Source organism: Phodopus roborovskii, unplaced genomic scaffold (assembly GCF_943737965.1).
Source record: "Phodopus roborovskii unplaced genomic scaffold, PHOROB, whole genome shotgun sequence".
In the NCBI taxonomy this organism is placed as follows: domain Eukaryota; kingdom Metazoa; phylum Chordata; class Mammalia; order Rodentia; family Cricetidae; genus Phodopus; species Phodopus roborovskii.
In genome coordinates this window covers 4,236,348-4,250,623 of record NW_026126618.1, presented here as the reverse complement: position 1 = coordinate 4,250,623, position 14,276 = coordinate 4,236,348, and the positions used below count along the sequence as shown (strand labels likewise).

The 14,276-nt window shown below is 43.4% G+C and overlaps 1 protein-coding gene across 1 annotated transcript in view; it reads left to right on the top strand.

Annotated features, from left to right (window-relative positions):
- Cfap54 (cilia and flagella associated protein 54) overlaps positions 1-14,276 on the top strand; it is a 244,454-nt gene that overhangs the window by 222,504 nt on the left and 7,674 nt on the right. The window contains exon 67 of the mRNA XM_051206281.1: positions 1,581-1,655. Coding sequence (XP_051062238.1) covers positions 1,581-1,655 — 75 coding nt within the window. The remainder of the gene's footprint in view (positions 1-1,580; positions 1,656-14,276) is intronic.

Genomic DNA, 14,276 nt, shown 5'->3' with positions numbered 1-14,276 from the left:
CATCACTGAGGCAGGCCAAATTCCTGTTTGATAGATGTTGACACAGGCAGTAGATGGCATCCGTCAGGAAACACGGCTCCCTTCATCTGTCACCAAGATGACGAATGGTACAGACAAAGCCATTTTGCTTGATGGCTCTTGATGAAATCATGGCAGTAACGCATCATGACTGTTACTGAAACACCTTATAAAAACAAGTCAAGAAGCCAGTGAGAAGTGCCAGTATAATAAAGTAGTGGAGGTATAGGCGTGTGCTTCCCTCTATGGGAAATGTGGGCCAGGAAATAGAGGACCATCAGGGGCAGTGATCAAAGCCTGGCCTCCTGCCCCCACCCCCTGCCATTGTAGTTAGCCTTATGAAGCCTGCCTAAAGCTCAAATGATGTGAATAACCTATCTGATTGGTTTTTTCCTCGCCGCAACATTTTGAGGTGGGCAGAGCTTAGCTCTGACAATCCTTAAAAAAAAAAAAAGATTGAGTATTTTTTATGTGTGGAAGAGTTTGGCCCGCACATGTTTGCACAACACATGCATACCTGTCTGTCTACCCAGTGCCTGTGGAAAGCAGAAAGGGGGAAGCCAGAGCCCCGGGAACTGGAGCCTCGGGTGGTTCCAAGCCACCATGTGTGTGCTGGGACTGAACCCAGGTCCTCTGGGAGAGCAAGAGCTTCACCGCTGAGCCCGTCCCCCTGGCCCGTATTTCCATCTTGCAGTTCTAATCCCTTTAGTGGTAAGGAAAGGAAATGGACTCTTGGTCAAGTAAGGTGTGTCAGACTGCCCAGTAAGACTGCATGCAGCTGATGAGCAGACACAACACAGTGAGCCCTGAGGCAACAGAACTTGGAAGTGAAGAGTCAAATCTGTACTCAGACCCAAGGGGGGACACAAACACTGTCCCATCCCTGCCTCTTCCTCCGCTCACATCCCTAACCCAGGGGCTGCCTTCTTACCTTGCAGCTTACATACTGGCTCTAGTAGTGTTATGTTTTCTCCACAAAGTTTCCATGATAGGGAGTCTGGTTGTGTCCAGCCCTACTGTGGGGAGGCCGCCTGAGGTCAGATGTCCACACATAAAGGTAACTATGTCCCTACAGTCAGGCCATACCAAGCCATCAGCAGATAATGTCCACACGCAATTTCCTCTTTCCTTTAACTTCTCTCGTTACCCTTTCCATTTTGTTCCCAGCGGACGCCCATTCTTTTCTACTTAAACTCCTCCCCTCCAGCCCCTGTGATCTGAGTCTCATCATCCTGAGGATTTCTGCTCAATGGAAAAGTCATTTCCCCAAACCTTATTTTGGTGTAAACCATCGTACTTATCATTCCTCTGAAGTCTATGCGCCTTAACAGTAAATGTCCAGGGGAAGTGGGTACTATAGCAACAGACATTCATGATCAAGCCCAGGTCTTATTTTATCCACCTTTCATGCTTTCAGGTAAACCAGAGGACTTGAGCAAATGACTTCCTGTTCTCTCACAGCTTGGAAATAAGGGTTGAGTGACATCAAATAAGACATAATAATCAATGTGGCCTACTTTCCCAATAACACCAGAATCACCCTGTTATATTTTTCTTTCTAGACCATGATCCTCGAATGTTGCTCTGAAATAGTTGGTCTGTTTTCCAAGGACAAGGAGTTCACACCACTGACTGAGGTATGTGCCTCTCCTCTGAGACTGTCTGTGGTCATTCACTGATATCCCTTTTGCTGTGTTGATAATAGCAGATTACTTTGGTTAAAAGTATTCTTCCTTAGAAAACTTTAACTGGTGCAGAAAATTATAAAGAGAATTTAAAAGGAATCACTTCATGGCCATCATGCCATGAAAATCCCTTTAGCATTTGGAGAACATCTAGAATTTTCTGTATGTATACACACATTTAGAATTTTTACATCAGTGAAATCAACTTTACATACATCATGAATCTTGATGTTTCCTTGACCAGTGTGATGGTTAGCAAGAACATGACCCCCATAGGCCAATGGCAAGTGGCACTATTAGGAGGTCTGGCCTTGTTGGAGTAGACGTGGCTTTGTTGGAGGAAGTGGTCCCTGGGCGGGGGGGGGGGGGAGCTTTGAGGTCTCAGGAGGTTAAGCCATGCCCAGTGTGGCTGTTATTCCCTGCTGCCTGTGGATCTGGATGTAGAACTGTCAATTCCTTCTCCAGCACCATGTCTGCCTGTGTCCCTCCATGATGGTGATAGACTAAAGCTCTCAACAGTAAGCCAGCCTCAATTAAGTGTTTTCCTTTCTAAGAGTTGCCATGGTCATGGTGTCTCCTCACAGCAATAGAAACCCTAACTAAGACAACCAATAGTGTCACAGAGATTTTTTTTTTGTATGTAAAAAGTCTACTGTGTCATATTTAGTACTTTGGAATAGTCTCATACATTTGCTCACCAAACAGTGTTTACATAGCCAAACAATTATCACTTATGATGGATCTTGGGGTATGTATGTCTATACATATGTGCATATACAAATAAACACAGTGTAGAGTTTATGCTTTTAGCCATTTGATGTACTGGACAGCTGTTAAGTTCAAATGTGTGCGCATATTATTTTCACCCATCTCACAAACTGCTTCACTACTCCAAGCAGCAACTCGACTCATGAATAATTACCCCATATTCCTCATCACCATCTTCCCCAACTCCTGATGACCTCATTTCTACTTCCAGTAGAAATGCACCTATCCAGGCTGCATCATATAACTGGAATTGAGTCACACTTGTCTCTTTGTGTGGATCACTTAATTTAGCAAAATGTTCTAACGTTATTCACAGTGGAGCACTTATCAGAATTTCATTTTTTAAAAAATTTTTATTTGCATTGTATGCATATAGCAGCAGCAGCAGGATAATTTGGGAGTTTGTTTTTTAATTGCCCAAACCAAAATCAAATAAAAAAAAAACCAAACCACATGGAGCAATGTCTTAAAATAGTGAGTGTCAAATTGTAGCCTGTGAATACATTTATACTGACAGTTTTAAATAACGATTTATTGGAGGTTTATGCTTATTTCTTTACTTGTGGTGTGTATGCACTTTCCAGAGCTGGGTATTAAAAACTGTATGTCCTCCAAAGCCAATTTCCCCCCTTTTCTGCACCTTTTCAGAAGACATTTGCTGGTTTTTCTGATAGGGCCATAAGGTTTATAAGGCCGTGGTTTATTCAGGTTGGTCAGGGAAAATGTCTGAAGAGGTGACATTTGAAGAACCAAGGGTACATTGTACTGTGCCTTTCATAAGATCCTTAGCTTTGGGGACAGCAATTGATACAGCTGTTCCCAAGGCAAAAATACAAACAATCTATGTTTGCATTTTCACAGTGCTTTTTGAAATTAAATTTAATTCCCTTTAGATTGAACTCCTGACTATAGGTTTTTTTCCCTTTAAAAAATCCACTTGACAGTGTGTCCCTGGCCTATTTTAATATGGAGAACTTACTTTGTATTAAATAAATATTTAGCCCTACTGAGGTAGACAGAGCAAAACCAAGCTTAAATCTAATTTTGAACATTCTTTTTAGTTGGGCTCTCTAGAAGAAAAGAATGAATAGAAGTTGTGTGTGTATGTGTGTGCAAATGTACACTTGTGTGTTTAAGTGTATGGTATATGTCTATGTATGTTCATATTTGCATGTATGTTTGCATATGTGTATGCATGCATATGGTGTGTGTGCATTTGTGTATTGTGTGGTGTGTATATGCATATGTGTGTGTGTGTGCACGTGTGTGTGCATGTGTATGTAACCAAGGAGGAATTCACTATATTCACTTATATGACCGGAGGCTAGATGGTCCCACAATGGCTGTCTTTATGCTAGAGAGCCAGGAAACGCAGAAGCTTCTCAGTCAAAGATGCTGGAATCCTCAGAACAAGGTAGCCATGATGTGGCCTCAGTCTGAGGTTGCAGGTCCGGGAACGTCCTGTAGTTACCAGCATGCATTCATGCTGAGGGTGCAAAAAGCTGGAGCCAAAAGTCCACCAGCATCTGCACTAAGTACAGCCACGCAGGAAAAGTGCCCCCCGAATGTTCCAGCTGGCTTCCTCCTCCCACCTTTCTTCATCCAGACACTCAGTCAAGGAAGCAAGGCTGTCTGTACTGAGGTTGGCTCTTTCTTCCCTAACTTGTCTCACATGCCAGTTACCTTCACAGATACACTCAGAAGTGTGCTTGACCAATCACCTAGGCATTTGCTGACAATCAAAATTAACTACCACAAGTAGGGGTTAAAACAAAAACAGTAATGTGTTAAGCATGTGTAAAGGGGCCTGATACAAGCTATGCTTCAACCTGGGGATATTTAAGCAAATTGTCATCATTGTCATCATCCTCATCATGTGTGAATGCTTCAGCTCCTGGCTAAAAAATTTCAATCAGAGTCTTAGTATCTAAATCTGGGTTTATAGTCTCAAAGTCAGAAGAAGAAATAGACACCATGTTCTTTACTTGTTAATGTAAATCATGATTGAATCTGTAGGCAGTATGCACGATGACACCATGGGATCCTAGTCACATAGGATCTACCCATGTAAGAGATGGTGTCTTTTATACTTGATCTCTGCTGAGAGGAAGACTTACCTAACAGTACTGGGATGGGGCATAGGAATTTGTGAACTTGTCCCAGTAAGTAAATTCTTGGACATGCAAAGTTATAGGTGTTAATAGAACATTTTTTTTTGAGACTGTCTCACTGTGTGACAGTGACTGATGGCCTTGAACTCACAGAGAACCACTTGCTTCTGACTCCTTGGAGTTAAAATTAGACACTACCATGCCTGGCCCTTTAAGCCATTTTTGTCACTGATATGAGATCTTTTTATACAAGAATTTTACTTTTTACTGAACATGCCTATCATAAGTTACCTTGGCTTATTTCATCTCTTCCTAATTAAAATAAATATTGCTGTGTAAAGCTTATAACAAAGAGACTTAGAAGAGCAAGGAGATAAAGAAGTCCATGCTGACCTTCTTAGTGACAGTCATGGAGTAATGACAGCTACTATGATTTCATGTCACACAACAATAAAAAGTATTTCTTTAATTGCTCACACAGGCTTGAGTTATTAGTTTCCAAGCTGTCAGATAGGATTCAAATATGATGCTAAAATTATTCCATCTGTCTTGCTATAACTAACCAATCATGGGAGAATGAAGCCCTTTTATACAAACCCCTGTCCATCATTAATTGGCTGTCAGCTGTATGCAGGACATTGGTTAGATGCTTTCTATAACTGCAAGGCATTGCAGATGAAAGCGCCTCCAGCCTGCTGAATTAATGTTTTCCTATTGTTTGCATGACACAAAGGAACTGATCTAACTCACATACCTATGTGCATGAGTGTGTGAGAACTGAGCAGATCAGTATGTGAGTATCCAGCACATATGTGTAGGCTACAATCATACTGGATCGGTTGGAAGAGATGAGCCCGATTACATGCAGAGGTTGAAAAATAGATTTTATTTTGTACTGTACGTATAAAGAACTTTTCTTTCAGTTCAGAATTTCCAGCTAGGCCTAGCATAAGTAACTGACAACCATAGTAATATTTATTGAATGCCAATAAACCACTAGTAACCATAATAATACTAGTTCAAACTTGTTGAGAACATAGTGTGTGCAAACATTGCTAAATGTTTTGAATACGTTAGTGGTGGTGTTAATAAGGATGGCCCCTAGAGGTTCAAATGTTCGAATGCTTGGTCTACTTGACAGGGATTAGGAGGTGTGGTCTTATTGGAGGAAGCATGTCACTGTGGGGGTGGGCTTTGGAATTTCAAATGCTCATGCCAAGCCCTTTCTTCTTGCTGCCTATGGATCTGGCTGTAGAACTCTCAGATCCTTCTTCAGCACCATGTCTGCCTGCCTGCTGCACCATTTCCTGCCACACTGATAATGGAGGAAACACCTAAAGCTGTAAGCTAGACCCAGGTACTGTCCTTTGTAGGAGTTGCCATGGTCGTGGTGTCTCTTCACAGCAACAGGACAATGACTAAGGCAACTAGCTCATTTGCTATTTGAAGAATCTTTTTGTCTTTGTTTTTGTTTTGTTTTGTTTGAAACAGGATTTCTCTATGCAGTCCTGGCTCTCCTGGAACTCACTCTGTAGATCAGGCTGGCTTTGAACTCAGAGATTCATCTGCCTCTTCCTTCTGAGTGCTTGGATTAAAAGCATGTACTACCATCACTCACCAAATTGGAAGAATTTTATAGAGTTGATTGGAATTGATTTATTTTTAAAGAATTATTTGTGTGTGTGTGTATGTATATGTGTATGCACATGCATGGCCTTGCCCCTTGGAGGCCAGAGAAAGACATCAGATCCAATGAAGTTGTATTTACAGGTAGTTGTGAACCACTGGATGTGGCTGCTGGAACCAAGGTTCAATATTCTGCAAGAGCAACAAGTACTCTTGCTCTCTCCAGGACCTCTTACTTTACTGATGAGGAAATTCAGGCACAGGAAACCTAAGCAACAGGCTCAATCTAGGGCTAGGAGTCAAGTACAGAGAGCTGCTTTAATCCAAAGACAGCAATGTACCTGTATCCATGGAATGTTGTTTTTCAACAATAGAAAAAAATGCTATGTGGAGTTGAGTAACAAGGTGAGAACTTCAAAGATGCTAGTATAGACTAAGAAGGGTTGAGAGGGAAGGCAAAGTGCTGGAGGGAGGGACAGAGACCAAAGATGGTGTTGAGATAGGAATGAGCATTAAAAAAAGGAGGCAGGAGTCCTAGAGGCTGGCTATCTGTCTCTAAGGACAGAGGATGGGTCAGGACAGAGAAGCAGGGAGCAGAAATCTCTAGGACTCTTCAGTGATCAAGATGGGGAAGGTTACCAAGGAGTCTGATAGGAGGCAGTGGGTGATTTTCATTTTCCCAGTGAAGTGGTATAAGTACTCATTGTTGGAGTGAGTCAGGTGGGCTGGGGCACCATCTTCTAAAAGAGTGGAGAGGATTGGCTATTCATCAGCGAGTGGGATGGCTGAGGAAGTAGGCTCAGCACAAAGGAAAAGACTGAGGGCCACACCCAGGTTCAGGATTCCCAGTGCCTTATGGCCCTGGTCATCTTGGCTTGACATAAGAAATGACTAGAAGTGTAAGAGGGAAGCTGGTACTCGATGGGGAGAGCTGCTGAAGCCATGGCCAGGAAAAGTGCTTCCCCTGAGCCCCAAGTTTGACATATCTATTTCTTAAGCTTCTAAATTATAAAAAAAGAAAGAAAGTAAAAACAACAACAGAAACCCTTGCTTCCTTAAAAATATTTCTATCTGACCTACACATCCTTAATGACCGTAAAATTCTTCTGACTTACACAATGTGGCTGTGTGCTTGATGGATGGTTATGTTTTTACATAGCTGAATTCCCTGTGCATATATACAATTGTTTTTTATTGTTAAAAATAATTGTTTAGGGGCTCAGTGGCAGAAAGCATGCCTAGCATGGCTGAGGTCCCAGATCCAATCCACAGTACAAGCAAAAATTAGTTTCTGATACGTTTCTGATAGAATATTGCCACCAACCATGTGCAGAGGACTAATGGTTACCACTCCACTGTGCTAGCGTCCTTTAGTTTATCTAGTCACTCACTCCTTTTTCTAATGTACCTACTCCATCATGAGATGATGGGAATCTTATCGTCATTCACAGCCTCTTATGAGCCTACACATGGCAGCTGAAATGATTGCTGTGCCATGCTGGTATCGTACTGGATTATTGTGTAAAACGGGTAAATAACACGTCCAAACCTATGCTATCTTAATTGTGCCTGTGGCCTTTTTAAAAAGTTTATATTTATTTATTTACGTGTGTGTATGCACATGTGTGTGTATGCATGCACATGCGAGCACATGCTTGAGAGAGAAAGAGAGATAGAGAATGTGAGTGAGAGAGGGAGACCGAAACAGAGACAGCATGTGCTCATGACACACGTCATGTATGGATGACAGAGGACAAGTTTTGAGAGGCAATTCTGTCTCTCTACCAATGCGTTCTGGGCGATCAAACTCAGGTCATGAGACTTGGTGGCAAGCACTTCACCCACTGAGCCAGCTTCCTTCTGCAGCCTTTGGCTTATATCTCTTGGCATGCGACAGTTTTTAATCAAACTAACTCTCAATGCCATACATCTCTGTTTGTCTCCTACTAGAATGCCGACTAGATCTAATACAGTGAGATTGCTTCCCGCTGTGTTTGTGTTTTTTTTCTCAGGGCTTTGTCCAGTGTCTGGTCCCAGAGATGTTGTTAGTAGATAGTAAAGGAATGGATAGTTTGCTGTTCATCTTCCAAGGATAGCCCTGAGATTTCAGTTCTAGTCTTTCTGTGAACAAGGACACTGGTATCATCAGTGTCAGTCATTTGTCAAGCAGGCATCTGGGGAGTGTTTCTTCTGGGGTAGCCATAGGACAAGGCACTAGAATGCAGAGGAAAAAGCCTGGATTCCTGTCTTGAAGAGCACCTATGGTTTACTTGGAGGGGCAGCCAGCCTCAGCACCACTGTCCTCATTTCCCTAACATGCTCTCGCCACAGCTCGGGAGGCAACAGACTTCAGACTTCCTTGGACATCTTTTTTTTTTTTTTTTTTTTTTTTTTTTTTCTCATCATCATCTTCTTGAGGGTTCACTGGTTCCTTCCATGAAATTTAGTGGTCCAGTGTGAAAAGTTTTTATCAATCTGAAAAATGATCACACAGTAACAAAGTAGGCTTAGCAAAACACAAACCTGGCCAAGGGTCGTTACAGGACATTTTCCTGATTGGAAAGAGCAGGGAAAATACAAGTGTGAGCTCTGCAGCAGGCTCAATGCTGAGGTCGTAGTTTTGCTATGAAGATGGAAATATGAGTCAAATCTTCAAATTCCTGAATGCAAAGTATTGTACTCCAGGCAGCCTGACGCGCCTCCCCCCCCCCCCCGACCCGGGAACTGGCAGAGTGTCCCTGCACCCAGCACATATGGCAAGCAGTACCCTGGTTGTTTACGCAATTGCAAAGGTCTCTTTAAGAGACAAGATCCTCCTGCTTTCTGCCATTTCTCTGAGGAGGCAGGCAGATCCCTCTATCTCTCTGGGTCTTCATTCTCTCCCCTTTCCTTAACTTCCTGCCCTCCCCCAATAAAACTTTCTTCCCATGTAAGGTCTTTCTGATGTGCCTCAGGCTATATTCATAACACAAAGAGAAATGAAGTTTTTTGGGGGGTGGTCAGCTTCATGAGAAACATTTTATGGAGTTGAGTATAAGGCCCGCAAGAGCAAAAGAGACAACACAGAGCCCTTGCCAGGGCGAGGTTCACTGTCGAGGAAGGATGGGTGGGGCTGGGGCTTACAAAAGGAAACTATGGTGGCCGAGGTTTTTAATGAAGACACGGGAGAATGCAGTGAAGTACTGTGTCAAAGGACTGCCCAGCATTTGGTGGCCGACACAGGAGAATTGCCATGTATCTGGAGCCACTGTAGGCTATATAGTAAGTTCTTGGCCAGCCTGGACTATCCAGTGATTTCTAAACCAACCTGGGCTACAGAATGAGACTCTGTTTCAAGTCAAAAGACCTGTCCAAAGCCACACAGCTGGCAACTGTCACACCCTAAATAAGCCGACTGCAAATGTTCCTGTTAGCCATTGTGGTTTTCCTGAAGCCAGCCCTGCCCAGATTTTCCCTGGGTCATAACACCAGGCCTCTCTGTGGTTGGTTGGGCCAGGTGGCCTTGGATGCAAGACTGCCTCCAAAGATGGTCAAGCAAAATCTTCATTGCTGTCTAAGCTCTATTTCAGAGCAGTCCACCGTGACTCCACTCCAGTGATCCCCAGTGCACCCACATTCAAGTTTGGGCATAGCCCTCACCACTGGGCCAGAAGGCAAATGCAGTCTATGAGCCAGAAGAGCTTGTGGGGCTTGGATATGTAGCTAACAAGGCACCCAGTCTCCTCTGCATATAGGTAGCTCCTTGCAGAACCTCAGAAATGCAGCAACCACACTATAAATGATGCACACTGCTTCTTCTAGCACAAAGCTCTGCATTGTCCACAGCAGGTAATTAAGTGAGTATCATCAATTAATTCTGTTAATACATGGGTGGGGGGAGGCTGACAATTGCAGATTTTTCCTTCTTGCTCTCTCTTTTATTTTCTTTCCTTTTACTTGATTTCTGTTGGCGCAGACACGAACTGTCTGAATAGATTTTTATGGGCATCTGGAGTTGCATCTTCCTTGCTTGAGACATTATCATTCTGTCCTTAAGTGAAGAGTACCCTTTGTGTGTAAGATCATGAGGCATCCACTTAATATCCTCACATTCTTTTGAAGACAATGCCAGATGACATCAATTCCACAGTGCTTTTAAAAACACTGCACTGACTTTCATTCTATCCTCTCACTGTTCACATCTGACTGTCAAATTTGGGTAAGGGAAAAAAGAAAGCCCTTAGAAAAAGGACAGGCTACTAATGTGCTCTTCAAATGCTAAGAAAAGGCTACGCTGTTTATAGCATTTCAAAAATGCTCATCTCGCCGAGATTTGCCAGCAATAGTGTCAAGGTGAAATATACTCTTTTTTCTTTTTTTTTCATGGAGGAACTGAGAGCCTCTGTGCTTCTTGTGCTCAGGCTTTGTCGACATGCAGTTGGAAGGTGTGATGGGACTTGGGTGTGATTTGAACCATGGTATCATCATGAACGGGAAAGTACGTGTTTACTATCAAAGTAGCAGGAGTTGTGTGCCGTTCTCCATAAATCAAGCCTGGCTTCATTACTGAAACTGCAGATCAGTCTCAAGGGGACAGTTAGTGGCTCTGTATAACTTCAAAGGAAGTTAGAGACAGGGGACTCATTAGCCAATCTCATTTCTCTCTACTTTGGAAAACACTGAGTGAAATGATGAGTTTCATTTCCTTCATTCGGTTTGCTAAATGATTCTGCCTGGACCTCGGAGCTGGGGAGTTGGCTCAGCAGTCGGGAGCATGCTGACTGTTCTTTCAGGGGACTGGAGTTTGGTTCTTAGAACCCATGTCAGCTTTCTCAAAGCTCCCTCTAACTTCAGCTCAAGGGGATCTGATGCCCTCTTCTGGCCTTTGCAGATGTCTGCACACACATGGCACGCACACACACACACACACACACACACACACACACACACACCACAAACACACACACACATCACACACACCACATAACACACACACATACTACAAATACACACACCACCCACCCACCCACACACACACACACCACACACACACACCACAAACACACACACCACCCACACACACACACACCACAAACACACACACACACACCACACACACTACACACACTACAAACACACCACACATACCACAAACATACCACACACACCACACCACACCACACACACACCACAAACACACACACACACCACAAACACACACACACTACACACACACACACACACACCACAAACACACACACACACACCACAAACACACACACACATACCACAAACACACCACACACACACACCACACACACACACACCACACACACACACACACCACACACACACACCACACACACACACCACACACACACACACCACACACACACACCACAAACACACACACACACCACAAACACACACACACCACAAACACACACACAGACACACACACACACCACAAACACACACACACACACACCTCCCCCCACACATTTTAATGAAAGTAAAGTATTTTTTTAAAGTAGACCTTGAACTGGATGCATTTGAGAGGTACAGGAGGTTTGCTGAGTTTGAAGCTAACCTGTGCTGCTCAGTGAGTTTGAGGCCAGCCTGAGCTATGTAGTAAGGCCTTCTTTTTTGTTGCAGATCCAATGGTATAAATATATTTTCACTAGAGGTGAATGTTTGCCCCCCATATGGCTGAAAAAAAATTGGCAAAACTTTAAAAATTTCTTTTCACAAGTATTTGGTAAATTCAGTTAAACATACAAAAAAATAGCAGGAGATTTTTCTTTTCCAACCTGCTCCCACCACCCTTTAGCCCCAAATAAACACACAGACCCTATATTAATCATTAAACTGTTGGCCAATGGCAAGAGCTTCTTACTGGGTAGCTTTCTCTTAATTAATAACTCATTTCCATTAATCTAAGTATTTTCACGCGGTCTTATCTTACTGGAGATGGGACCAGACCTGTATACTCCTTCAGTGGCTACATGGCGTCTCTACGTGGTTTCCCCCCACCTAACTTTCCCCGAATTCTTCTCATCTTCTAGTCCCATCTATCTTCCTGCCTCTGTTGTCCAAATAGTGTTTTATTCATCAACCAATGAGAGCAACATATATACAGAAGGAATCCTTCATCACACTGGCCTTCTTTACACTTCCATAATGTTTTCATTTCAAGGGCATTCTGTAAAAGGAACTAGGCACTGCATAACCTCTTGGGACTATCCTCCTCTCCACTGTCCATACTCCAAAAGATAACCATAAATCTATCCGCCCGTTAAACAGAATGCCCTGAGGAGTCACACATTAATGTTTGGCTATAGAGCTCTTCTTAACCCTCAGTGATCATTGTCTGATGCAGGGTGGATGCTAAGTGTTCAGTACGGGATAGGTGTCTTCCCACACCATGTGCTCTATGTACCATCCCTCCTCTGTCTCATCTCTCCTTCCTCTTTCTCTCCTTCCTCTCCCCCTCCTTCTCCACGTCCCCTTGGTAAAATCCACGCAATCATTGTCAGGATTCAAGACACTAACATAAACAATGGTGTAAAGCGTCTTTGTGAATTGAAGACTCTTGGGCTTTTTCTATGAGAAATCGCCAGTTGCTGCCTGCTGCCGGAGGCTGTGTAAGAAAAGTGTGCAGCTGTCACGGTGTGCACTGATGAGAACACAAGCAGTGTGAGTGGCTTTCCTTCCACACTGTGCACATTAAGGTCTGCTCTTACTCGCCACCGCACTGGGAGCTGCTAAGTAACAAAACCCAGCATTCTTTGATTCCAGCAGCATAGTCCCCAGCATAAAGTGTGAACTTTTCACAAAGCCTTTTATACACACACACACACACACACACACACACACACACACACACACAAGAGCCTCTCATTTCCAGTCTCTAGTTGCCAGAAGTTAAGCTCAGGGAGCTCCCTTGGGAGTAAAAAAGCATTGAGTATTGTTATAATGGTAGAGTTTTTATTTCTGTGTCCCTGGTCAGAACCATGCAGGCAGAACTCATGGAGACCCTTTGCTGGGGGAGGGGGTGAGCGGGGGGACTCAGCTACATGGTACCAAGCAGCTAGCTTGGCTGCTGAGTGTCAAAGTTCTGACCTTTAAGTGAAGTTAAATTCTCTGTGATGAGGGAAGGCAAGCTAGCCAGCACAGACATTTCAGTCGGGTTGGGGCAGCCTGTGTCATGCTAACAAATACGCCACAATGCTCGGTGGAGGTAATGGTGTGGACACATGTGCATTTGTGTACGTGTGTGCAGGTGCATGTGTAGCATGGCTCTCTGAGCCTTCAGGGCTGCTCCTGCCTCCGCCTCCCACCTTGACATAGGATGAGGGCCGGCATCACAGGGTTGTGCTACCACATCTAGCTTTACACGGCTTCTGGAGATTTGAACCCAGGTCCTCACACTTATATGGCAGGTACTTTACATTGAGCCATCTCCACATGCCAAAGAACATATATTTGCCTCACATCTAGTAAGGATTGAGTGCACAGATTTGTGTCTCTGGTGTCTGCAGTGTTCTTCAAGGATAGCATTGCCAGAGGGAAAAAGCCTTCAGAATTTCACAAGACATTGTTTTGTTTTGTTTCGAAGGTTGACTGCATATCCTAACGTGCTGGCAGTCAGATAGCACAGACTCATTTGGAGTGATTGATCATAGGTTCTTCCTTTCTTCTGAAATGTATCTCAGTCCAGGTAATAAATTCCAAACGCCATCCTGGGTGGCTGTCATAATTTCTCTCTTATCACATGGCCTCAACCCAGTTTGCAAGGGTGTACCACAGAGCATTGTAAAAACATACTGATGTCTGTTAGTGAACACTAATAACTTTTTGTCACAATAGGGTGTTGTAGAAATATCATGAATTTTTAAAGTAAAAATAATACAATAAGATAATATCAATTTCCATGTAGTAGTTATGACATATGTGACAGGTTGAACAATGGTCTTTCAGAGGAATCCCCAGAACCCATTGCCTTGTATGACAAAGAAACTTGGTGAATGCAATTGAGTTTAGGATAATATGAGGCGGGGATTATACAGGTGACCCCAAAGGCTGTCAT